Genomic DNA, 26356 nt, shown 5'->3' on the forward strand with positions numbered 1-26356 from the left:
CCAGCTGTGTCCCAGGGAGCATCGCACCTTTGATGACCGCTCTCACTGCCACCCTCTGCAACCAGAGCTGCAGGTTTCTCTCCTCACCTCTCCTCGCCCCACTTTGCAAGCTCTGAAAACTGTGCAGGTTGTGCTGTGTGCAGAAGCCGACACCATCACTATTTTTAGGTCCCAAGGCCACCCCTGTACCTGAAGGTACCTTTTTATACCCCCTGCATACTCACGGTGCTCCGCGTTACCGCCTTTGGGAGCCCTGGATGGGGGGGGGGGGGGGGGGGCGCGGCTTGCTTTAGCAGTTCAAACTTCAAAAATACAGCAGGTGCCATCAGTATTTCCCAAACCATGGAGCTGACTGTCATTGAGGCAGTGGTATTGGTTCTTGGCCAAGACCCAGGACGTCAGCTGCTCCTCCAGAGAAGAGCAAGCAGAGCCCTCCGAGGCACACAGCCCTGCTCACTCTCGGGAGCCTTGGTCTCCTGCCAGACAAACTCAAAAAAGATGTTACTCCTGGGCCAGCGTGGAAACAAGCGCACACCCACAGCGTCACCATGTGCAGGTACCCTGGGCCAGCCTCCTGAGGCGGGCACAGGTCCCCTCCGCGGTTTGGATGCACACACTGAACTGTCCTAACACACAGGACGCAAGGGACTTATTCCCTCGGGGACTGGGACACAGCTCTGTCCCCAAGCACAACCCCAGCTACCAACACACAACTCCTCGGCAGCATGGCTGTCATTTGGTCCCTGACCCAGGGCAGAAGGTAAAGCTGCTGCCTGCTGCGGCCAGATCAGCACCAGCACATCTCACCTTCTGCTGGGATGCCAAGAGCCCCCCCCAGTCTGGCCACTGGGCCTTTCACCCCAGTCCTGGCTCGAGCCAGCCAGGCAGGAGACCCACCTGGGCCTTTCTGGCTGCACTGCTGCTGGTCACGTCCGCCTCAAATGCACCCTAGCACCCACGGCCTCTGCAGTGCACGCACACCTCCTGCTAACAGACCACGCTGCTGCCCCAGCCAGCATCCCGGCCCACAAGGCATCTCCTCTCTTCTTTCTCTTTCAAGCTGTCCAGTTGACTGTCAGGTTCACTTCAGGGCAACCATTCTCAGCCTCAAGCTGGAGGACAACTTAAGTGCCAAGAGAGTTTTTCCGGCTGCTCTCCCCCAGCTGAACCACCCGATCGCCCCCCCCATGCTCTGCTCTCTTTCCATCAACCATCCTCCTCACTGCCCTGGTTTCCCCCTGCCCCCACGGCCACAGCTCTGGCTCCCATCCCTTCATACCCAGGTGGGTTTTCTGCATCCAAACACTTCAGCCAGCCCCTCCTGAAGCCGCTCCAGCTCCTTTCTGCAGATGGATGAGTCATGGGGGAAGGGAATTTCCCCAGCCACCAGCACATGGAGCAGACAATCACTCTCTGCTAGAAATCCAAGGTTAGCCAATTCCCATCCTTTGTCCCATGTCACCGTCATTCCTTTGACAGGGAGAACAGATGCCCTGGCCGGCACAGAGGAGGAGCCTCAAGCCCAACCTCTCCAGGTTTAATTGACATTATTACACTCTGAGTAGAGAAAGCTGGACTGTTTGCTGTCATCCTGGCTCTTCATTTTCTAAGGCACAGGCTGCTATTTTCAAAAGGTTTTTTTGTCATGTACAAGCCACTTCAAGCACTGACCCGTTACTTTCTCAAGCCCGAGAGGGTCCGGAGACAAGGGAACAGCTCATCAATAGCAGGAACCTCAGCTGCACCCCACACAGCTGACCACCACCAGAAGTGCCACCCTCCCTGCAGACCAGGCGTGCCCTTTTATCTCCAGCACCTCTTTGAAATACCCCAATCTGCATCTTCAAAACCTGCCTTTTGCATCTCAAACTTGCCAAACAAATTAAGGCTCCCAATTTTAAATGCTTATAGATGCAAAATATTTTTTGTGTGTCTTGGCTTTGTTGGATTGCTTGCAATAATGACTTAGCTGGTGTTTGGACTGGTGCTACCTGAACACACCCAGCTGAGGCCAAGACTGTAGCCTAGCAGTTCTGGATCAGACCCACTGCCGAACCCGGACAAGAAGCTGCGTGGCTACTCACGCTTCCTAGTATCCTGCTGGTCACTGAGAAAGTGATGTACCTCACGTAATTCTCCAAAAATAAAGGTTCCAGTAACTTGGTCTACACAGAGGCACCGAGGAGGATGGCATAATGCACAAGCAGAACGTTACTCCAGCTGTGTCCTAGGCTAGACTGCTAATCATCATGGTATCCCGACCGGCGCGGGCGGGCAGTGCCCCCGAGCCCCCATCCCCATCCCCCCCCGCAGGCTCTCCCCGCAGGCTGCACCATGGCCCCGCAGAAGGAGCCTCCCCAGCCGCTCTGGGCAGCCCGGCCCAGCGCCCCGCCACCCGCCAGGGACACACGTTCTCCCTCCTGCTCAGAGGGAACCGGCCGTGTGGCGGTTTGTGCCCGGTGCCCCTCGTCCCGCCGCTGGGCACCGCTGGGAAGAGCCTGGCCCCGTCCCCTGGGCACCCGCCCGGGGATACCTGCAGCCATGGGTGACATCCCCTCTCGGCTGCTCCTCTCCAGGCTGAACAGCCCCCGCCCGCTCAGCCCTTCCTCCCCGGGGAGATGCTCCAGCCCCTCACCCCCTTCGCAGCCCCCGCCGGCCCCTCCCCAGCAGCTCCCCCTCTCTCAAACTGGGGAACCCAGAAAATGGTGTATTTGGTGTCAGCTCACAACTCAGCTGAAGATCTGTAAAAGAAAAAGCTCTGTCCCCGACAGGAGACCCATGTTGGACAATGTTCACACTGTCCATAGCTGCGTAGCATTGCTCTGCCCCAGTGCTCACCCTCGCAGTTGAAAGGAGCCCCCACACCACCCTGAGGAACATCTCCAGAGCCTCTGCTCTCACGGCATCAAAAGCCAACTGCTCCCTCTCCCCAGGCAGAGCTCACGCTATGCTTGCTTTGGGGGTGCCTGTTATCAGGTCAAATATTGCCACCTACCCCTCAGGCACAGAAAACAGTCGTTACCCCACAAAATGGAAAGCCCCAAGCTGGCATCCATTTCCTGGTACTTCCTTTATCTCAGCCTCCAGCATCTTCTGCTCCTTGCTGAAACAAAGACGGCATCTTCACTCGTGGTTACTGATGGCTTTTTCTTTCCCCATGAACTGGTCAAGCCTTTTTGAATGCAAGCTGTTAGCACCCACAGCTAAGGAAGAGCTTGCCACCAAAACTAAGGCGAGCCTCGTTCAATCTGCCATCTCGTAGTTTAATCAAGCATGTCCAATCTTAAATGCTACAGAAAACAGCGAACAATCATCCTCTACTTGTTTGTCACAGGGTTTTCCCCACCTTTATAATTTCAGTTTGGAAAAGATACCAGAGCAGATGAATCCCAGCCTACTTAAGTTTCTTGCAGGAAGTTTTCCCCTTGTCTTTGGCTGGCCTTGTGTTTCTGTGTGTCCTTCCCAGTTCTACTACCCAAACTGCAGCTCTTCCATGTGCCACCATCCACGTCTCAGGCGCTGACACAAACCTTGCAGACGGGATTTCCTCCTCACCCACAAAGCCTTCCAAGAGATCACTTGGGAGTTTTTGCCTCCCCTCCCTTTGGCTCCTCACCCCCATGGATACAGCCGCCAAAATGCCACTTACCAAACAAAATAATTTGGATGACAGCAAAGACAGGGTTAAAGACATTTATATATAAAAAAAGAAAAATGTCATATGTACAGACCATTGCCTAAGCATCAAACCCTCCAACTGGCAGAAGTCACTATTTCTGTAACCAAAGTGTACAAAGTGCATGTCTTGCCCTTCTTCTCTCTGTAGCAGGACACAGGGGAGGGGGAAAGGGTCTCTTTTTCTTTTTACTTTTCTACCCTCAAGACAATGAGAGTAAGGTCTGGGTCAGACTGAAGGAGACAAAACCTGTCGATTACTGGGTTATTCACCAGGCAGACTCTAGGAATAGTAGTTTAGAAGAAAGTAAGGGCAGGAAAAGTTTATTTACTTACTTACTTGGTCAGTCCACCCAATGGATTCCCTTAGGAAAAGGAATCTAAGGTCAATTCCCCAGAGAGATGAGTGGGAAGGAAAGCTTATTCAGCTATTCAATAATTTAACTCACAGACCCCATTCAACTACTTCAGGCTTCCCAGATTCATGAGTCAGTTTCTATTTGCAGCCCCACTGCTTTGGGTTTAAACATGGACTCCAAAACTGAATCCAATTATCCCTGTGGATTATCAGAGTGGGAGACAACCTCTGTGTCCCCCAAGCTGTTAGTTGCATAAGCTCACATATGGCCCCACACCACTTGTGCCAGGTGGGGATGAAAGGTTTTGGATAGCAAATGAAAACAGCGCCAACAGCAGCTCGTTGCACCAGACCAGCTACTTGATCTAATCCTTCTTGAAAATGGCTAAAAGAGGCTCTTCTGCAGTACTGCCCTCCCCTGCTCTCTCAGGTGGGAAGGCAAGCAGGGGTGCTCTGCCAGCACCGCACTGAAGCGACATGGAACAGGACGAGGCCCAGGAGTGTATGGTTGGTTATGAGCCAGGAAAGCGATGCCATCTCCCTGCTAGGCTACAAAGCACCAGCGTGAGTGCAAATGGCAAGGAGCAGTGTGCAGGGTACGAGGTACTGCAGTATACTGTGCAGAAACTCAAAACAGATGCCAATACAGGAAAGAGCACGCAGAATGGTCAATGGACTGAGCCCGAGGAAGACTCACTTCAAGGAGCTGATGTGTAACACATCCCCTATCAGTATGAGGCCCTCCACAGGCTACACACCAGACACCAGTCACTCTGCTTGAGAGCTCTCACTCGGGGAAGGAAACGCTATAGAGTACAGGGCTCAGGTATAGCTCCCTTATTATTTGGACCAGTAAGCTTCCGGGAGACTGCTTTACTCCTATCAAGGCATGCATGGTCTTATTCTCTAAAGTATTCCTCCTTCTCTCAGAATCCCTCCTCTACAGGTGTCAAACTGCTCTGAAGCTGCCCATTCCAGGCTACAGCACCGTGGCTCACCTTGCAGCAGTGAGGTTCTCCTGCAGGGAAAGCAGTGCCTTTCTAATGGACAGTTTGTATCCCTTTGTTCTCATGCTACCATTTTCCTTCTCTTTGTTTCCATCCCACACAAATACCACCATGATTTACTCAAAAATCATTTACATCGCTGTCAGTCTAGCCTAGTGAAAGAAATACTGAGTTTTTTCCTGTTCTCTTACCCTATTCTGTAGAGTATTCTATTTTTGACGTTGTATCAGCTTCCTTCTCAACCCCTACTATGATTTAAATTAATCAGCGCACCTCACTGCCTAGTACTAGTGATGAGAAAGGATGTTCACTATTTCTGAGATGTGCAGGTGTTGCTGCCTACATCAATGCACCAACTCACACGCGCTGAGCCGTTGTCAGAAAAGCCAGACACACCTGGGAGCAAACAAGTTGAGAGAAGGCTCTGGCACCCTTAAACGCGGGCAGATTTCGGGCACGGCTGCGGAGAGACGATTTGGCTCAGAGAGCAGGAAGCCAAATGTTCCCAAGCACAAGTAACGCAGCGCCCCGGTGTGGCACCTACTGGAATTACACATTTATATGACACCCCCGACTTCCCGGTGGGATGACGAGTTCCAGTCCCTCTGCGCGGCACTCCCTACTCCTCTGGTCACCTCTTCAGCACTCTCACTCTTCACTTACAAGGTGCTTGTCGCTGGCTGTAGAGAAAGCAAAAGACAGAATTTGCCTTGACCTCCCCTCTCATACTGAAAAGCTGGCAGAACATGCGACCAGCTCCTTTCCCGCCTGGGATCCAGAGCATTTCAGCATTTCAGGGAGGACCTGCGTCCTCCCGTCCTCTAGCCCATACACTCACCGCACGGGTAAACCTGGCCGCAAACCCACTCTGTGGAAGAAGAACCAGCCTCACTACAGCAAACCCATGAACACCTGTGCTCTGTGATTGTTCTAGCAACAGGGTACTGCTCTCTGCCGGACAGCTGAGTTAACAGCTTGTCAAGCAAAAGCAAAACAACCAGAGGGCAGACCACTGCCAAATTACAGGGCTATGGAATTACCGTTAGGAGCCACCTCTCCCCACAAGCAAGTCCATTTTGTTCATTAAAATGCAGGGAGCAAATAAGATTGAGCCTTGCTAGCTGCCAGAACAAGGCAGTTTAAGCCAGATCACACTAGGGACTACTCACAATCACAAACTCTTGCCAGGGATCTCTGGAGCGGGGAGACCTGTCACTTTGGCTCGTTTGTACAGTTCTTCAGCGCACAGCTCTTCTGCTCCCTCGTGTTTGCGCTTTGGAGAAGCCTGGTCTGCTTGCGACAGCCTCATTGCTGTAGAGGAAGAAGAGTCATTGCAATGGCTCCCCACCTTTAGATCCCCTCACAAGTATACCCTAGCTCAACCTGCCACAGAGCTGGGAGAAAGAAGAATACGCAGTGCATGAGCCCTGAGACACGTTGCCAGAGCCTCCTTGAAAACTCTTCAAAAAACTTTGTTAAAACCAGAACAATTAAGTTCCCCAGAACAAACACAAAGGTATCCTCCTCTGGCGGAGGACAGCTTAATTATACCTGACTTGCCCTACAGTGATCTGTACTTCTCCTTTAAGTGGCTGCATATGGTCCCATACAGGGAATAAAAGATTCACTTTAATGAGCTCCTATTCTTCAGCCCTTTTAGAAATGAAGGCTCACTGGGGACTTCTGAAGGAAGCCTGAAGGAAGGTGAATATGATCTATGTTTTCCTAGCTAACTATTCTTCAAAGAAAAGGATCTCTCTCCCATGCCCACAGCCTTTAAGTCAACATGAAACTACCTCAGAAGCACACAAATAGCTCCAACTCACCTGTACTGGTGCTGCAGCCCTGCCCTGAAGCTGAGTCTGTGACTGGACCACTGAGATCTTCCACACACGAAGGGACTGATGCCAGTAAACCTGGAGAAAGGCACGAGGATCACGGTTCAGCAACAAAACACACCTGGGGGGAGAGAAGCCTTTCACACTGAAACACCTTAGTGATGACCGACCAGCCCATCCACATCCTAAAGCAGGATGGCTTCTGAGCTGCACCCGCTGAGCTGGCACAGACAGACACCACGATCCAGCAGCATATTTCTTTACTTAGGATGCTCTACCTCGTTTTTTTTTCTCCCGAAAGTGAAGAAGGGACCATTGGTGGCACGCAAGTAGTGCTGTGCCATCACCAGCTCTCAAAACTACTCGGACTCCACTCCTACGTGTCCAAGAGCTCAGTGGAGCATTCCCTGAAAACCAAGTGAGCAGCTTTGGCAGGGACTGCTTCCCCTTGCAAGAACTGGCCAGAGACACAAGTGCTATCACAACCTTTCCTCCTAGCATTTTATCTCCTACCAAAGACACGATCTTTTGCAACTGCTGGTACTTACAGAGCCCCCTGTAGCGTGACAGCTGCTGGTATATCTGCTTCATGCGTTCGATGTTCAGTCGGCTGGTCTCTGCGTGGTTCACCATGGGTTTGGGGTAGTCCACCCCAATGATGCACTTGGCTGCCTTCTGCACAGACTCAGGCGCATTCCACGGTTCGTAGATATATCGTGAAGGGAAACCCTTTAGCTTGGGCAGATACCTCCTGCAACGCAAGTAAAAAGATTCACAAACACCACTTGAAGTGCAGCAACGCAGCATTCACAATGCACAGAAAGCACCATGCACCTGTCAGCCACTGAACAACTTAGGCTCATAGATCGAGCTATAAAGAAGCCCCAGTGGTATCACTTACTTAACATAGTCACCACTGGGGTCTGTGCGACGTCCGAAACCCACAGGGCAGTAACAGTGGAAGAACTGCTGGAAGAATGCGCTGCATGAAAGCCACATCCAGCTGCCCGCATTTACGCTGAAATCTGCATCCAGCAACAGTTCATCAAATACCTGCAGCAATTTGAAGAAAAGGCAATGACAGCTTCCCCAGGCAGGGCTTCGTGGCAGGAGGACTCAAGATGCTATGTCAAATGGCAGGCACTGAGCTGCGAGAACAGCTCCTAGGAACCCAAACAGCAGCAAAGAGGCAATCTGCTGGCTGAAGCCAGCTGGCTGGTCAATACATCTCACTTCCTGATGCTTTCACATAGGGAGGTATGTCTGCTCACACTGACAGAGCGCTGGCTTCTCTCTCATGCAGCTACAGGCTAAATCACTACCTAGTGTTGCAGCAAGCCTTGGGTATTGATTCTAACCTGGGAGGCGTAACAAGTGCAAAGCACCAACTGTGGGAAGCAGGCAGATGCTGCACAGGAGAACAAGCATGAAAGCAAGAACCCCTCTGAAGGTCCGAGAGCATCCTGCCACCGAGAGGCAGACAAGTATCAGCAGTAGCTCGCTCACATCCACGCACAGATGCTGTGCTTTTAGCATCTGACCCTATGGCACGCTTTCAGCTATGCTTCGCTTTCTCAGCTTTGTGACCAGATACCCCCACCTCCACTTCTTACCTAGGTCAGTATGTACACTGGGATGGGCCATCTGAAGGGACAGACAGCTTGAACCTAAGAGGAGGGTCTTTTACCTCTTTCCTCGAGAGACTCTAGGCTCAGATTTCACACTCATGGAGCACTCCCTGACTGGTGCAGTGATGGATTATACAATGAGGAAAAAGGTCCAGTTATAAAGTGATACTGAACTTGCCAAGAAAACAGATGGATTGAGAGAACTTTTACAACAAACAAACAAACAAACAAAAAGAAGTCCCCAAACCCCCAGTCCATACTTACTACTGGTTCCGCTAACATTAGTTATGGTTAGCGGAAACTCTTGATACCATCAGAGCCTCACGGCAGAAGGCAGAAAGAAGTCAGGCTGTTGGCAGGCCAAGAGCCTGGCTAGCAAATCCTCTCTTCTATGCAACTTTTACATGCAAAGCAAAAGCCATACCTGTGCGCCCATCCTTGCAGCAAGTGCCAAGTAGACTTTTGTTTTCCTTATGGCCTCCTGCAAGTCTCTGGAAATGCCAGACTCACCCTGACTCCTGACTCCCAGCTGATCCAGAGGTCACCCCTGGTCAGGAAGCAGGCCACCGCGTGCCTGGCCAGATGGTGGATCCAGCCTTCCTGTCTCAGTTGGGTCATGATCGCATCAATCCAAGGGAAGCCTGTCTTGCCCTCTGCCCACTTCGCCAAGGCTTCAGGGTTCCTGTCCCAGGGGATTTGGATGCAGATGGGGTTCCCCTCCATGCGATCAAACTTTGGGTTGTTTGTGGCTGCTGTGTAGAAAAACTCCCGCCACAGAAGCTGTCCGTACAGAGAGAGGGGGGGCGTGCTGTTCCGCTTCACCTGTGGAGGAGGGAACAAGGGTATCCACAAGCAGGGGAGGACTAGCTTCATTAAGCTGAGCTGTAAGCCACCCATGCATTTACACACAATTCCCAAGTCAGTTACTGACAACTGCCATAAATGACCTTAACTCCAGATCATCCTTTACCAGAAACCCCAGGTGGTGAAATCAGAGCACTGCTTTTAGCTCACCTGGCACACTTACCAGCAACTCAAACAACACAAAACTAACAGTAAAGAGCTCTGCATGGCTTGTGACACTGAAGTCCAAACTGAAGAACAAGCACCAGTAGATTTAAGGTCTGCTCGACTACTAGAAAATTAACTCTGCCTCACCCAAGATTCTCTTCTGTAGTAACAACAAGCTTAGCCCAACTGTCAAACACAAGGGAGGCAGCAGTAACTTCTGCAGTTGTTCTGGCACACTGGCTGGGAACCAGCACCGTGCTATCTATGCACAAACCCAGCCTGCTCTCCAGAGGACCCTTTAGTCTTACCTTCTTATACAGCTCCCAGAGACGATAGTAAAACAAGCGGCAGGACAAGCAGCCAAAACGCAGGTAGGGACTGAGTCCTGTAGGGCTGGCCAGCAACGAATTGGCGTTCATCCTTGGTCTTTCATAATTTGCAACCCAGGCCTAGACATATTCAGGAGAAATGAGCCAAAAACCCTACAGATTCACAGGACACTGCTAAAGGCCAGGCCTCTGCGTGGGTGGTGAGGATACTCGGGTCTGACAACAGAGTCTCTTCCACTCACCTCCAACCACTGCTGGGAAAGGTCTCAAGTGGGCAATCCCGATCCCCCACCCCATTCAGGAAATGCAAAACCTTTGCTCCAGGATTTAAATCACTCATTTTGGCCAAGAAATGGACTAGATTTGCCTTGCATGCAGGAGCTACTAACCCTGAGAGCTCCTAGGGACACAAGCTAATGCAACTGTTTATGTCCATGTACGTTTATCTCATTTCACACCCTAAACAAGAAAAGTGTGGAGTTCAGAGCTTTTTGTGGAGCACTACATTGACAGTTTGTTTCCCCTTCAGCACAAGAATTTATGCTTTGACTTCTACAACTGCCACCAAGCCACTCAGCATTAAAAAGATATAAACTGGTTAAAACCGAGTGATGCCTCTGCACCTGGGACATCTTTCAGTACTTTGAAATTGTTTGCCTTGTGCACTATAATCAAGAACACATGCCCCATAGGAAAAATTTGAGTATTTCAGCCTGGGGCTCAAGGAATGCCAGTCAGTGAGATAACATATTAACAGGCTGACGTGCAAGGGGAAGGTGTCCTTTTATAAACACGTACTTGCACTAATACTTCAGCTAAAGACAAGATGAGATGGCCTGCAGCACAGAGCCTGAGCAACGTACATGAGATTTTCCAAGTTTGCACTCCTCTAAAGGAAACTGAGGGGTAGAAATAGGGAAAAGAACCTTGTGTGCTTCAGACAGTAGCATAATTAATATACAGCTCTACTTCTTTGGGTCTGAGGAAGCCCAGGAGCTCCCTGCTCCACACACAACCCAAAATCACAGGAGTACTCTGATACTAAACACTCCTTCCAGAGGTGAATGCTGTGACCATTGCTAGGAAGAGCCAATGCTCAACATTTTTCACTTGGAGGCACAGCCTGCAGGAATCACAACTTAAATAACAGGGGTTACCTTTCTTTCCAAGTGTTTATCCAGCCGCGCTAAAGCTTCTGTCTCCCCTCCTTGCCAAACTGCAGGGGCAAGACCATCTGTAGGAAAGCCTGAGAGAAAGAACTTCGTAAGATTTGAAGCCATACTTAGACAACAGGTATAGATAAGATTAAGCATTAATAACAGCAATAGACTACATACTGCAGTTGCCTAACATGGCTTACTTGCTGCTCTAGTCCTTGTACAGCAGGCAAATCATGTGGAACATGGGGAGAGCCTGCTCATGACAGTGCACTACAAGGGCCTCTCCCTGCAATGCTTCAGGCAGCCCTCTGGGGACTTTTCCCACTGCTCACATGCCAGCACTCTCTGGTTCCTCAGCACTACCCACCCCACAGGGCTCTGCTCCAAAGGCCAGAGCAGCTGGCAAAGAAACATGCTCCACAGCTCTGTCTTACAAAATACCTTGCCATGGACACCAGCAGCTCACTAGATGGCCTGGCTACTCCTGGTGAGGCTCCTTATTCTGCTGAAAGCTGGTGCTGGAAAAGGCACTGGATTAGTGCTGAAGAACCAATGCAAAAGCGGGAGCGGGTTCCCTGCACTGCTCCAGGCTGACAGAGGAGCCTCCCCCCGCAGCAAGCAGAGCAGTGTAAGGTTGCAGGCAGACTCACATTAGGCCAGACAACAAAGGAAGTTGATCCACCCAGAACTGCAGCCCTTAGGATACTCCTGTTGGGAAGGCCCCTGCTTTTATGTGACTGCTGAAACTATGCATTATTAAGGTACAAGGTGATATGGAGGTATGACTGGAGCCTCCAGTCACACACACGCAGACAGTATTCTGCATGAATCCTTTCTTCCCTTCCATTTAGCTTCACCTCCCTGATGTAGGCCTTGCATTCCTCATGCCTCAGCTCTCTATTCATCCCCTTTCTACAAGGAAAATACAGGACCGAAAGGCATAGCGGGATGAGTGAAAGAAGTTTCTGTAATAGCTTTTGTCTTGCTAAGCTCCCAAATCGCTGCTGCTCTGCAACAACTGAATGAAATGACCTAAGCCTGGAACACTGTTAGTTTACTTCTTCAGGTCAGTTACACAATGTGTCAGAGATGGCAGTAGGAGGAAAGCAGCTGGCAAGGACATGAGACATGTGGTTACATGCTCAGTATAGCAGAGAACATAAGGACAGATGCAGAGCATTTCAGAGCAATGCTAAAGGGGATGCTGTGCATCAACAGCAGTGCAAGGGACAGCATTCTGTTTTCAGAAGGTCTAGCACTCTCCGAAAACATCAGGCTACTTCTAGGGCTAGAGGCAGCCCAGGTCAGATGAGAACACTGGAGTTGTCTTGGGCGCATGCCAGCCATCACTAGATCCGCTTTCAGCTGGCAGTTAACCCTTGCCTTCACTCTCAACACATACCCAGCTCTTCCAGGGATGGAACCCCATACACATCATCATGGTTCTCCTGGATGTCCACTTTACATGCCTCCATCTGCTGGCTTATTACAGTGCTCACTGGCTTCTTTGGGAGCTCCATACGGCTAATGATGGCCTGGAAGCGCTTGTAGGTGAGGGGTGGCTTGTGGCCATTCAGCTCAATTATTCTGGAGACAAAATAAGCAAGGTGAAACAACACAGCCTCACTACCACAGAAGACATGTGGAAATGACAGCCAAACTGCATCCCACTATCTCTGCCCAGGACAGCCTTTCACTTTGGATACAGAAATCCTTACAAACCTAGCTTCCACCTGATATATCCTTCAAAGGAGTATTAAAAATAATAATAAAAAAAACCAACCAGCCCCCAAATACCCCAGAAAACAGAACCCCAGATACTATTTCATCTCCATGGGAAAAAAACCAAAACAGCTTCAGCTGAACCGAGCTTAGCATTGCATCTCTCCCAGGGCTCCTCATCAGACCCCAGTATGAAATCTCAATCCGATTATTGCCTTTCTGTCTCCCCAAGATGGCAAATGCCAGACCTGCATACGTTCCCCCGACACCCTGTGATATCCTAACAGTATTCTGACCTGACTTCCTCCCCGTCTGACACATAAAGTCCCAGTCTGCTAGTGACGCCTCCTCCACCTATCTCAGATGAGACAAATCCCAGTTTGCGTCATTCCTCTCTTCCCACGATTAGGGATCGCCATCCTCCCCCGTGCCGTGCGCTCACGAGCGGACCTGCCTCATGTTATTCTCCTGCGTCAGATCACGCTACGGAAAAAAAGACTGCCACGGTTCCCCATTCCTCCACTTCACTAAGCATCCACAGCCTGCCAGGGCCAGGCAGTCTGATTTTTCCCGGGATGGAGGGCTTTAAGAAGCCCCCCGGCAAGGTAAGCTTCCCCAGGGTGAGAGATGCCAGTTCTAACCCCCGCTCCTGCGGGGAGAGGAAGGAGTTAACAGCAAAGCAGCCAGCCCAGGGCTCGCCGGCATTACATAAAGCTGAGGCGGCCAGCCCCACCGCCGCACCGGGAGCGGCAGCGCAGCACAGCGCCGTCCCCGCCCCACAGCCAGCAGCTTACGCAAGGGCCGGGCTGACAGCCGGGACCGCGGGGCCGGCCGGCGCCATGTGCCTCCCCCCCGCGGCAGCACGTGTACGCGAGGCGGGGCGACACGCCGGTCCCCAGCGCCTCTCACGTGTGCTGCGGGGCCACCGGGGCACCCGCGGCCGGGGACAGGGCCCGCGCCGCCCCTCCCCCCGCCCCGCAGGCCGGTCCGTCCCCGCAGGACGCGCTGATGCGCGCGCCGCTCCCTCCCGTTTTCCCGCTGGCGAGTTGTGAACACTGGGAGAAAAAGCCGCTACCGAACAAGCAGGGGCAACCCGGCCGCAGGGTGTGCGGAACACCGCACGTCGCCCAGCGGGCAGCCTCACAGGCAACACTCGGTCCTGTACCTCCATACCAGAAAGCACGTCCTCTGCTTTCACACACACACACACACACACACACTTTTCCCGCTGGCTGACCCTGTACCACCCCAGGGATGGCAAGAGACCACAAAGTCTCACAAACACTATACTACCCACCACAATCTTCTCTGCAGCCTACGCTTGTCACTGGGGTCCCCCCACAAAACCAACCAGAGATCCCCAGAAAATCAGCGTTGCCACTGGAAGAGAAGTGAGGCACTTCCAGTTACTGCATTCTGGACAGGCTCACATGTTCCCAGAGAAGTTCAGAGCTTTGAAAAACGTGACAAAGCTGCACCATGTTTGCCCTGAGGTGCTGGGGATAGGCACAGGGAAGCCACTTCTTTAACGCTGCCCCTTTTTTCAGTCCTCTTCCAAACATCTGCCGAGGCTGCAGCTGTCTGAGATCTACACTATTATACCACATCCCAGATCCACAGCTAAAATTTTTGACAACAGCCAGCCACTTGGAGCAGATCGCTGTGACTTGCAGGTGGATACCAGTGTCTTGCATTTGACATCCTCAAGCACATGAATACGAGTGAAGTTACCTAGTACAGCTCCTAAATTCCTGAACAGACAGTTACTGGGTCTGGGACGCAAGAGATAGGGCTAGGACAAGCTGCACATTTCACAGCACCCGACACTGGCATTACGTGTAACAAAATGTGAACCTTCCGCAATACTGCCATGAAAAGAAGTATCAAATATTGGGTATTATACAATACTGTCCTTCTAACGCAGGCAGTACAATCTCACAGGACTTTCCCCGATGACAGAAAAAGGGAGCCCCCCTGGATTTAATACTCCTGTTTCATCCGTCTCCCCCAGTGCAATCCACAGACTACATGTGGCAGTTACTCTTCTAGTTTTCTTGAAGCGGAACAGAGAAGAGCAGTATCACTGCACTTGTCACACAAACCCTAAGCTTTCTGGCGTTAGTGAGTACACACTAAAATGTCTGTGTACCAGACTAGCAATATATCTGCCCAGCACTATCTGCCAGCAGCAGCTCGATGCCAGAAGTTACAAGGGTCTTTTTGACTGTCAGTCATACAGTCACACTTTACCTCAAGAAAGCAGGCAACCAAAACCTGATCAAACACAGTTCTGGCGCTTCTAAGATTATACAGTATCCTACAGTCAGTCACCTGTGACAGAAGTGTCTGCCGACTTCAAACACACACCCTCACAGGTGTCACCTTCTGATTCACAGCAGTGGCCCAGCGGGATGGCTACCAGGCAAGGGAAAGCTGCTTGCCTCAAAAAACTGACGCCTCAGCTCGCTTGCTAATGACGGGGCTCAGTTCTGGCATGGTACTGAATGTGCCCCCCCCCCGCTTCCTTCTGCAAGGAAAAGCTGGCTGCCAGCAGCACTCGGCAAGCAGGCTGCTCAACAGCCCGCCCCACTACCAACTCACGCAGACTATTTAGTTAGCCTCGCCAGCTTATGCAATTGCTCTGATCTAAATCCTCACTCCGGAGAGCGCGTGTAGGGCTACGTGTAAGTAAGACAAGGGGTATTTCTACAGATTCAAAGAGGAGACAGAGATAACCAGCAGATATTTCACACAAGGCTGGACAAAGGACAAAGGACAAACAATTCAACTTCCACAGAATCACACACATGAGCAGATGAAAGATGAAGACCTGATGACAGACTAAGTACCAGCACAGGGGGAAAACATGTGACAGCACAGCACCAATGCAAGACAGACACAGATAACAAGATCTGGCAGGCAGAAGTTTGACTTCACCTTTTTAGATGGAAATAAAGCACTTTTTTGGTGTAATTATGAACTGCAGAACCAGCAAGGTACTCTCCCTTCTGCAGGGCTTGGTTCCTTTAAGTTAGTATGTGCTCCTATTAAAATGCATTTTACTATCATTTCAGCCTTAGGCTAGAATATTTGAGGAAAAGCTGCTCCTGACGCATACTGCAAACATACAAGCTCACAGTATTCTTTCCTGACCTAAACCACTCCCCCTGAATAACACAGGCCTGTCCAGGATTACAGAAACCACAATGCTGAACATCAGCAAGCAGACTACAGAGGATTTAGATGCTAAGGAGAAAACAGGCAGATCCAGAGAAGAGACAAAACCACCTGTCAGCTGGAAGCTGTCAGACAGAATGATTGTTGAGTAAAGGCTTCGAGCAGGCTAAGCTGATACCCAAGCGATTATTTTTTCTGTCTGACTTCTACAATCTGAACATCACTAATCTTGACTGGGAATTCCTAGATTTTTAGGAGTATTTTCCAGCACTGATGCTGATTTTTTTTATAGCCCTCTCCTTGTTTTGAGGGAGAGGACAAGAGGACAGAAAAGATGCTCTGCTAATCACAGAGCTACGCTGGCAGTGCCAACAAGGAGCATATTGTAATCTTCCTCCTGGGTAAAACCGGTCACATTCACAAGTGAACTGAACAGGCTCTTTGTAAATGTTTACAAGGAGCTGGTGGAGGTGGTACTGGGAACACGGGAAGGACTGCTGGAATCATTTATGTAGAGGTGAAAGATTAGTCTAAATTGTTTAAAACCAGCCCTGACAACCTTGTCAGAATCTTGATTAAAGAAAGATGAGAAGTAGGATGCCACGTTACTAGTTACGCAAGAAAAACAGTAGGGTGAGCAGAGGGACAACACATACACAAGTCTTCTAACTCACGGTAGCATGACTGGAGAGTGAAATATTCTAAGAGGGGCTTCCAGGAGAAATACAGTATTAGAACTGTATTACCACCTGCTGAGAAATCTCAGAGATGCCAAGAACCAGGAAATGTCAGAGTAACTGGAGACTTCAGCTGTCTCCACACAAACTGGGTAGCTGTCACATGCTGCTGCCTGCCAAAACCCAATTTTCTAGTTGCCATAAATGACTGCTCCATGGAACAATTAATCAAGAACCCACAAGGAAAGGCAATTCATTATTTGATCTTATGCAGTGCTAAGGTATAGCTGAAAATGTTAGTTATCACTTGCCTGCTCTAACTGTGACTTTGGCATGCATCAATTTAACATCCTTCCAGGAGCAACAATAGCATAATGCATAAAACCAAGGAAGTGTGCTAAGCAAAAAGAACAAGCTGAGATGCAAAACACTGACAGACAACACAGAGATGATTTGAAGATGATGTTGGGGAGAAAAAAAAAATAATTCAACAATTGCACACAGACCATCAAAAAAGATTTCAGAAGGATCACAGGAGTCAAAACAATTAAGGAATAGCATCAGCAAAGGTAACAGAAGGCAAAATCTTTCTGAAAAATGAAGGCCAAATGAAGATGGGAAACCTCCAGACTTTGGTAGGTTAAATCAAAAACCACAAAAGCAGCCTCCCTGCACCTCCCAACCCAAACAAAACTTTACGAAACCTTTTAAAAAAAGCCTAAGTAGTAAAAAAATAAAGTAATAAAAAAAATCCATTACAAACACTTCAGTATATTTGTAGGGCTGAGAGGTGATCAACTCAACAACAACAACAACAAAAAGCAGAGACCATAACAACACAGCGAAAATACCTGCATTTATTTTTGCAGGTGTATTCACTATGGAGGTATACAGGGAGGTTATGACTCCAAATCTTTTCCAGGGAATTTATCAGATGTCACAGACTGGGAGGTCAGGAAGAAGTGCCACAAAACAAAGCTACTCTTAACAGCAACAGCTTGCCAGGACCAGCGAGCATTTACCAAGGAGTTATGATGGACATCAAGAAATACCCAAACTACATGTTACAAACACGCTGCGTGTAACACTTGCCTTAAACCTGTTCAGATACTAAGAGGAAAAAAAGGGAAATATGACTCCAGATTTAAAAAGCATTTCAAGGGCATCAGAGGGACAACAGAATAGAGTGATACATGCATTAGGCAGATGGGTAGAAAATACTAATAGAATCAGTGAATGCACGGGTATACGCAATATGCTGGAGGGTTAATGTGGCCTTTGTAAAGGGAAGTTGTGCCTCAAAATCTATTTGTGACATTTAAGCCTGTGGCAAGGGAGATTCAGTTGATACACTTTACCTGAATTTTCAGTAGCCATTTGACTTTCTCTCTCACTGGAAATTTTTAAAGAAACCACAACAAATTGGGATAAAGGAAAAGGTCCCTGCAGACAGAAAATTCTTTGAGCCACAGTACAGAGCAAGAATGAACATTTCCAACAGGAGGAGAAATCCTACACAGAGTTGAGCTAGGGTTTGTGCTGCTCAACATTATTCATAAAGTATCTGGGAAGGCACAAAAAAAGAGCATGATGATAAAGTTCACTGACGCAATAAGCTATCTGGGATGGCTACAGATGAAAGGCAACTTGAAAATTCCCCTTATACACCACATGACCAGCTGACAAAAATATCAGATGAAATGCAGCGTTGGTCTTGCTGTTTCTCCATATTCATAGCTATGCAATCTTCAACTTACTCATATAGTAGCAGCCTCTCAAATAGCTATGACCATTCTGGAGGAAAGCTCTAAGATATTAGTTAAGCAGCACTTGGAAAAAGCAAGAAGAATGCTAGTTACTATTAGGAGAAGACACAAAACATTATAGCACTATAAAAATCCATGTCACTCCTACATTTTGAATGCTAGCTAGAGATTTCACCACTGCTCTCCATCTCTAGAAACACCCAGAAGTATAAAGAAAGGTGACAAAACTTAGAAGAGATATGGAACTGATTCCACCTGAAAACTTAGGCAAACTAGGAAAGATGTGAGGGGCGTTGACATCGAAGGGGTGAGAATGTAATAAGCATTCATGGTCTCTTCTAATGCAAAAATTAGAAAGCAGCATCTGCTCATGAGACTGGTTCAAGAAGAATCCCTCTCGCTCCAAAGACAAACATTTCCACACAGCACGTGCTAACTGCAGAGCTTCTTCCCATACGAAATTATGGATGCTGAAGATTTATAGGCGGAAATCGACATTCAACATTTCTGTCACAAGTCATCAAAAAAAAAAAAAAGCAAGCAACCTGTAAGAATAGTATTGAAACATGGCTAAGCATACCTAGAGTCTTAGCTGAAAGACTGTCTCCACTGTTCAAGGAGATCATATATATATATATGTAAATATATAAAACTCAACATAAAGGCAAGGCTCCCCCATACCAAATACAACACTACAAAAAAACAACAAAGACAAAGCATTCAGGTTTTAGAATAAGGTAAGTTTGCCCCCATCTACCTTGTTCTACTTCTTCCAGCTGTCCTGGTACATCCATCAGTTAAAAGCTCTGCCTTCATAATCTGAGACAACAGCTCAACTACGTTTATTACAATGAAGAGGGGAAAAAAAAAAAAAGCAGCCCATGCAGTGAGGACATGCTGAAGGAGAGCAATCAATAGGACACAGCTGAGCAACTTAAATGACTGCCAAGTACAGAGTTTAATAAGCTTGAGGCAACACCTTTCTGTACATTCACGTCACTGTCAGCACTTTGACGTGCTCTAATCAAAAGTGCAAGGGCGCAGAGTAATCCTGTTGACACCTTCCAGGCTCACACAGGATGAGCGTGATCAACATACAGCGATCAGCGTAATGGAGGAGATGAAGTCTTCCCAGACGTGACAATCCCAGTCTAGCCCAGGCATCACCTCTGCCCTTGCTCCCCACCCCCCCCACCCCCCCCCGTACCTGTCCAGGTCATAGAGGGTGTGGGAGTTCTCTATCACCACCTCCACACCAGCCTCCTTGGCCAGTTTGACGATAGCTGCATCTCTCTCCTTACCAAATGGCTCCGAGTCATATTCGAAGGTGAGACGAGTGACTCCCCATTCCTGCAAGAAACACAATATGCACAGCTGTCACAGAAGACTTTCTAACCAGCACGATTACGAACAAGGATTTCAGAATTCCTGGACAGTGTTACATCCTGGAATCTTAGAGAAGGCTCCTATGAGCAGTCTGGAGTCAAGATAACCAAAGAATCAACAATTTTATCAGCTCCAGCAAGCACTGCATCTGCTATGCAAATTCCTAAATTTCAGGTTTAAAACACATGACAGGAGGTTTGAGTTCTTCTCTATTAATGTTCTTAGGTTTCAGCTCAGTCCCCAAGCCTAACAACAACTTGTTTTGTTGCACATGCTGCCCATGAGTAACCCTACCACCCTGTTCCAAAACGTGCAGAGAAACCATTTCAGAGAAATCTTTCAATAGAAGTTCCACTCAAAACCCTGTATTTTTATGTGGAGACTACCATTAAGTAAGACCAAAACACTCTAAATTTTTTCCAGTGTCTCTTTAAAGTCATCACATCATAGAGGACCAGCAAAAAAACAGGTAATGGGAAATGCAGGACAAAGGATGGCAACTAAGTGAACCTTTCTGGTCAGCACAGTAGAGTATGATACTGCAATTCAGATTTAAATTAAAGTCCTATCTTTGGGGTGTTATTTTACCCTAGTCAAGCCACGTACCTATTCTATATCTTCACACCTTTAAGAGATCCCTCACAAATTACATGGAATAGGCTTTATGAAATAGTATTCAGCCTCTTCCAGGCTTTTCCAGAGCACAGTTTGCTCTCAAAGACTATGGCCTAGTTTTCCTCAGAAAATGAATCCTATGAGAAGAGGTTTAATGGTTTCCACAGCGACTCTCCCGAGACATCCACCAAGCAGAGCAGCAGCCCACAGATTTGTTTAGCAAACACTTTAGTCAAACACAGCCAGAAATCTAGAAAGACACTTAAAAAAACCCTCACACAGCTAAGATACAAACCACATTCTCCAAGTGAGGCAGTCCAAGCCATCTCTGTATATGAAGTACAGTCTTTTGGAACCAGAAAAAAGCACGAAGAACGGATGCAATTAATTCACTAAATGCCACTAAAAAATAATGCTGAAGATGGGGAAGGGAATTTAGAAGCAGAAAACAACTGTACAAGTCCCCTTCTTTTCTAAACTTTCAGATTCAATCCTAAAATTAGTATTAGGAAGGACAGAGAACTAAAACAGTTATGTACCATTGAACATGCATTTCAGAGATGTCCTCCACTCCTTTTTCAAAATAAGAACATGACAGCGTCTGTAACTCAGAGCAGGGGTCAGAGAGACATGATCCATCCCCTGTCCTGCTCCCGTGTGATTTAACAGCTTCGTTTTGAACTTTTCTTTCTTTTATAAGACAGACAGCATCAGCTGGAAGGCTTGGAAAAGATTACTTTGGTCTTGAACAGACATATATTATTGCCTTGAAACTAACAAATGGAATAAAAACCCATTTAAGGCTAAGAGAGATTTTAGGTAAGAATACAGAACTTCAAATTCAGGTATTTCCTAAAGTTCTGAGAAGCCCACCACACTGTGTGCTACGGTAGCACACAATAAGCAGAGCACAACCAAACAGAAAACAGTAAGCTGTATGACAATGAATTGCTGCAGCTACACAAAAGACAAGTCATGACTGACTTGTCTCTTAGTATCTAGCCTATAGCAAAGAAAAACTGCTGGGGAAAAAAAAAAACAACACACCAAAGGGACTGTGAGCAAACTTCAGTGAACAAACGACACACTTTTCTTTGATAGAAGAGGTAAAATTACAGATGTTTGTTCAGAGGAAATGAGACAAAAAACACCCCTGCAAAGGTTAACGGAGAGCTGACAGGTACACTTCTCCTCAGGGTACCTGTGCATAATAGTGCCTTCGCAGTGACTGTTACCAACACCATAGCTCAGCTACTGGCAGCAAGAGCAGAAATTATGTTAGTTCTAAGTGATGCATTACCACGTGACATAACTCTCCTCTCTACAACAGCTGACAGCAAGGCATGAGCCACTGCTAATTCACTGTTCAGTGCAGCAGCTCTGGAGAGGCCTGAATCCCCAGCAAAGCCATACATTTACCATATAACAGCATAACACACACCCCCTCCCCACAGACGTTCTTTTCAGCTCTGCTGCAGCACATCTAAGGTACTCATCAACTCACCTGCACAGGCAAAACAGACTGCATCAAAAGGCAGGTCTGTCCGATTTGACAACCACCTCTCCCAAACCTCACACTGCCAACTATGTTTTCTTCTTTGATGAAAGCAAGCATTTTTCTCAAAGTTTCAATTATCCTGTGAATCCCTGAACTAAACTAAGCAGGGCATGAACTACTACTAGTGAGAACTTATTTACAGATCAAAAGATAAAAATAACCCAAGATTCTGAAAAGGCTAAAAACGGCACATCGTTTGTGTCACGTTAAGATGCGGAAGCCAAAATAAGTATCAGTGCCCTTTCTGACCTGCATAGTCTGATTCCCCTCCACAGTACTGCCCTCCTTGAGAAAATATGTATCAGAACCACTTACAGCAGGAGGGTATAGATTCAAGTTTACCCTTCCTTCTCAGCAGCTGGTCTTTAGCAGGCTTTGGGGACACTACTTCTGTCAACCATACGTAAGGTACAGTCCACATGATAAACCCAACTCCTAAGACTATTGTGAACCATGTTTTTTTCATTTAACTTTGTCACTCTAACAAAGACACCATCAAAAAGCTTCAAAGACAATGGGAAATACAATCTCAGAGCAGGACAGAGAAAAATGATACTGCTTGATGAACCCTGATATTCAAGGAGACACTCCTGCCAGCCCTGTTTCTTGATCTGCAGCACTGACATATTGCTTCAGAAATGTATCCCACTAATTCATCATCAGCCACTGCGTATTCCAGCATCCTAAATGGTACATCAGCAGGAAGCTTGGACCCAAGCTTTATTCTGCTGCTGAGCTGACTGAACTGCAGTCTTGAATAGGAGGAGGAAAGGAAGGTCAGCTAACATAAAAGCTTCTGAATTTTGAGATTTTAACACAAAGCCCTATTTGCAATTCACATACAGATCAATATGCTTTTTCAGTCATCTGTAAAGGTGTATGGACATAGCAGTCTTCCTGAGTAAAAACTGCCAGAAAAAAAAACCTGCCAGCAGGAAAAAAGCTCTTAACACAGAGGAGTCAATGTGTTACAGTGCAACTCTGTGAGACCAGACTACAGAAACTAGGACCACCATTCAAAAAGAGAAGCTCAAGCACCCTGGTACTACATTACACCCTACTACTATATTTCTTTCCTAGTCTGAGTTCAAGAGTGTATCTGGCTCCGAAGCTGGCCCTTAGGGATAGTAGTTCGTTGCAGTTACAGAGAAGAGTTTGTTATAGTGAAGAATTAGGTATAGTTAGAGAAGCTGAGGGGATTGCCAACAATCATTTGTCAGTGACAACAAGGACAGGACCAGGACATCAATTTTTCTTCACTATGTTCCAGAAAATTGTTCTCTTACTTTAAAGAGCCTTGGGAAGACATCTGTTGGTTGCCCTCGCACAACAAACAAGCGAGAGCTGAGTTTCCTTAAACTGTTGTCCAGATCTTCCAGAGATTGGAGCAGAAATCTGCAGAGAAGAAACAACCGCAGTTAGTGTCAGTCAGTCCAGTTACAGCTAAAAGACAAATGAGGAGAATTTGCATGGGACTCCAGCAAACCTGCAACACCAAATCAAACTAAAAGTTAGGACAAGAAACAGAAAACAAGAATTCACATTCATCCCTGGTCTGTCTGCCAACTGCTATGAGACTGCAGCACTAGCCAGCTCCCAGCCATTCATATGCACGTTCTGCTTGTCCAGCTGCAAGAGGTTTCCAGGATTTTCTTTTTCCTGCAACACCCTTCCCATGTTCTCTCTCAGAGCTGGCAACACCCCCCTGCCAGCTGCTCTCTCCACATTATGATACGGAGAAAAGCATAAACCATGTAATTCCCTAGTATATTCGTTCATGGGTTCTGGGGCAGGAGGGATTTTGCATACAAAGTAGAAAGATGTTTATACACTGCTCCAAGGAAAGTAATGAATTACTACAAGAGCCGTGCAAGTTTCACAGTTCTGGCTACGAATACACAAGCAGCAGAGGAAAGTACATTCTTAGCCCATCAGTAGCACAGGACTGGGCACCAAGATCTCCCAAGGCAAGAATTACGTGTCCTTAGAACTGCAATTTATCTTCCACATGAAGCTGCAGAGATGACAGCATGCCATACATGAATCTATTCCCTCCTACCCCAAAACTGTAAAAAAGTATTTAAGTGCTTTTTGCATTTAATGGTGTGTCTTACTAACCCCCCACTACACTATAAACCACCAATTGTATATAATCTTTGCTTTCACAGCCACACATCACCCCATCTATGTCGTAACTTCACTTCGTTTTGTCTAACTCTGAAAAAAAGACACCAGCTTTAAAACCACAGTCCCTGCGACAGCACGTGGCACTGCTGGCAAACTCGCAACCCTTTGTAAACGAGCCTGCCAGCCTCCACCTCTCCGTCATTCCTGCATGCCCGCTCTGCAGCGTGACCTGCAAGACATGAGTATCTGCATCAGCTCCCTTAAGAACACACACAGCTAAGGAAACATAAGCTACAACTGCCCTGCAAAGTGGGTAATTCCTCTCTCCTCAGCTGCACTGCCTATAATGGGAACTGCAAACTTTGAGCTAGAACAAGCTCCCTCTGCAAGTCCTGAGGGAGAAAGGGACTCGGGGTTCATGGAAAGAAGGGCCCAGTATCACAGTACAGAAGATCCAGAACCAGGTCTGGGTAACTTAAACCATTCCCCTACCCCCGGCCCACTTTCCATCTATTAAACATGAATTATCAACTTTCTAAAAATTAATGTTCTAAAATGTTCTAAAAATTAAACAAGGTTTAACCCTATATGGCTTACACATGCTGTGCAGTTAAATAACAAGGGATTTTCAACATGATACGTTTCTGAAACACAAGCATTTGCTTTTGGAGCATAGAACTCTGAATACAAGTAATCACATTAAAAAAATAGCAAAACAAAGCCAAGGCTCCCAATGGGAACTCTGCTAAATAAGTAACTCGCTACCACATTTTTGTCTAACAGGCAGTGGTGCTAATCTCCGACATCTGCAGTAGCCACATACCTCCAGAAAACATTTTTTTTTTAAAAAAACTTCACCTGCTCATATATTCCATGAGTACAACACAAACAAGACCGCTACCTGTTTCCTCCTCTCCTCACAATGCTGGTTGAAAGCAACAAGGATTAAATGGATCAGGAATTAATCTTCTGGGGGCACTGCTTTGGTTCTTCGAAATAAGGACAGTTAGCATCAACAACAGCACGTGAACGGCATTTCAGTCTGCTGCTGCCTGTAAAGAGTCTATGGAAAGATCACTTCAGGCTCCTAGATCTTAAGCTGTTACAGAATCCACAATCTTCTATACTCGGAACAGCTACGTTGTGGTCATTTCTGCGCATTTACAGTTTTTAAGCCATCCTCTGATGCAGGTTCTAGAAACGCTTCGAAACCCCCCACGCTGTTTCATTCCTTAAGATGAAGCTGAGGTAGGTGCACAGCAGAAGCCATCAGTCACAACTACAGTCTCCCTTACGCACAGCCACGTGACATTTCAAAGAGCACTTAAAAGGATTTTTAGCCAGGTGGCTGCCCATCCGACGGGGCAGGGGGAGATCTGCTCTGCTTGTACAGAGAGGAGCCCTGCAGAGGAGAATCCCTACCTGGATTGGGTTGCCAAATGTTGAGACAGCCAAGACCCAGCACGATAGCATTATGTAATGTTACAGGAGGTCTGGCTCTCCACACATTTTCCTATTTGTAGAGAGGGGAAAACCCCAAAGCTTCATCTCTACCACCCTAGCAACAGCCAAAGCATATTTCTGTAAAAATCTGAGGGACAGGTGGAAGGCAGGTGTGTGCACATGCCTTCGCGCACTCAGAGGGCAGAGGGAAGGCATGGTGCAGTCTCGCAGCTCTAAGCATTCTTTGCACTTGTCTCTAAATTCAGAGGAAAACATTTCCTAAACGTAAGGGTCCATCGGTCTGCTGCTCTCATACATTCGCCCAGCTCGTAAGGAAAAAGTCTAATGCCATTACATAAAGTTGGACGGCTCCATTCTACACGGTCAGGCAACAGAGCCGTGAAAACCGTGCCTAGGCCAGCCGGGCAAGGCGGCCTCTCCCCTGCACGGAGGGGACCGGGGGGAGGAACAGGGGGGCCGGGGGGAGCAACAGCGGGGCCCGGCTGGCCAAGGCATCGTGTGCTGAGCGGCACGGCTCACCCACCGCCCCCGAAAGCGCACCGACTGCCGCGGGAGCCCACACCACCGCCCCCCCTCGGGCCCACCCGCGGCCCGAGGGCCCGGCGCCTCCTCACCGCCAGCGGTTGATGCCCACGGCGGAGGAGGCGGCGAACCAAGGGTCCAGAATATAGATGCAACGGAGGGACGCGGCGTCTCGCAACGCTTCCTGCAACGCCGGGTTATCGTGGAGACGCAGCCCACGGCGGAACCAATGCACCGAGCAGCAAAGGGCCGGGGCCGGGCCCGCGGCCAGGCCCAGAGCAGCCACCGCCATCGCCGCCGCCAACTGCCGCCGCGGCCCCTGCGCTCCGCCCGCTT

The 26356-nt window shown here is 48.2% G+C and overlaps 1 protein-coding gene across 1 annotated transcript; it reads right to left on the reverse strand.

Annotated features, from left to right (window-relative positions):
• Positions 1-3680: 3680 nt before the first annotated feature.
• Positions 3681-26356, reverse strand: CRY2 (cryptochrome circadian regulator 2). Its single transcript, XM_055715999.1, has 12 exons — positions 26113-26356; positions 23194-23302; positions 19556-19698; positions 12409-12593; positions 11004-11092; positions 9826-9966; positions 9017-9328; positions 7780-7931; positions 7427-7629; positions 6867-6956; positions 6210-6351; positions 3681-5720 (listed from the first exon to the last, which is right to left on the reverse strand). The coding sequence occupies exons 1-11, from the start codon at positions 26310-26312 to the stop codon at positions 6212-6214; spliced, it is 1764 nt and encodes a 587-aa protein (XP_055571974.1). The 5' UTR covers positions 26313-26356; the 3' UTR covers positions 3681-5720; positions 6210-6211.

This window comes from Falco cherrug, chromosome 7 (assembly GCF_023634085.1).
Source record: "Falco cherrug isolate bFalChe1 chromosome 7, bFalChe1.pri, whole genome shotgun sequence".
Lineage (NCBI taxonomy): Eukaryota > Metazoa > Chordata > Aves > Falconiformes > Falconidae > Falco > Falco cherrug.

Excerpts from the sequence above, each read along its gene's own strand:
- CRY2 (XM_055715999.1), bottom strand. The coding sequence starts at position 26,312 with ATGGCGGTGGCTGCTCTGGGCCTGGCCGCGGGCCCGGCCCCGGCCCTT. Across the intron at positions 11,093-12,408 it reads TCCATCCCTGGAAGAGCTGG|GCTTTCCTACAGATGGTCTT; the intron begins GTATGTGTTGAG and ends TCTTTCTCTCAG. Across the intron at positions 9,967-11,003 it reads ATAAACACTTGGAAAGAAAG|GCCTGGGTTGCAAATTATGA; the intron begins GTAACCCCTGTT and ends GAATATGTCTAG.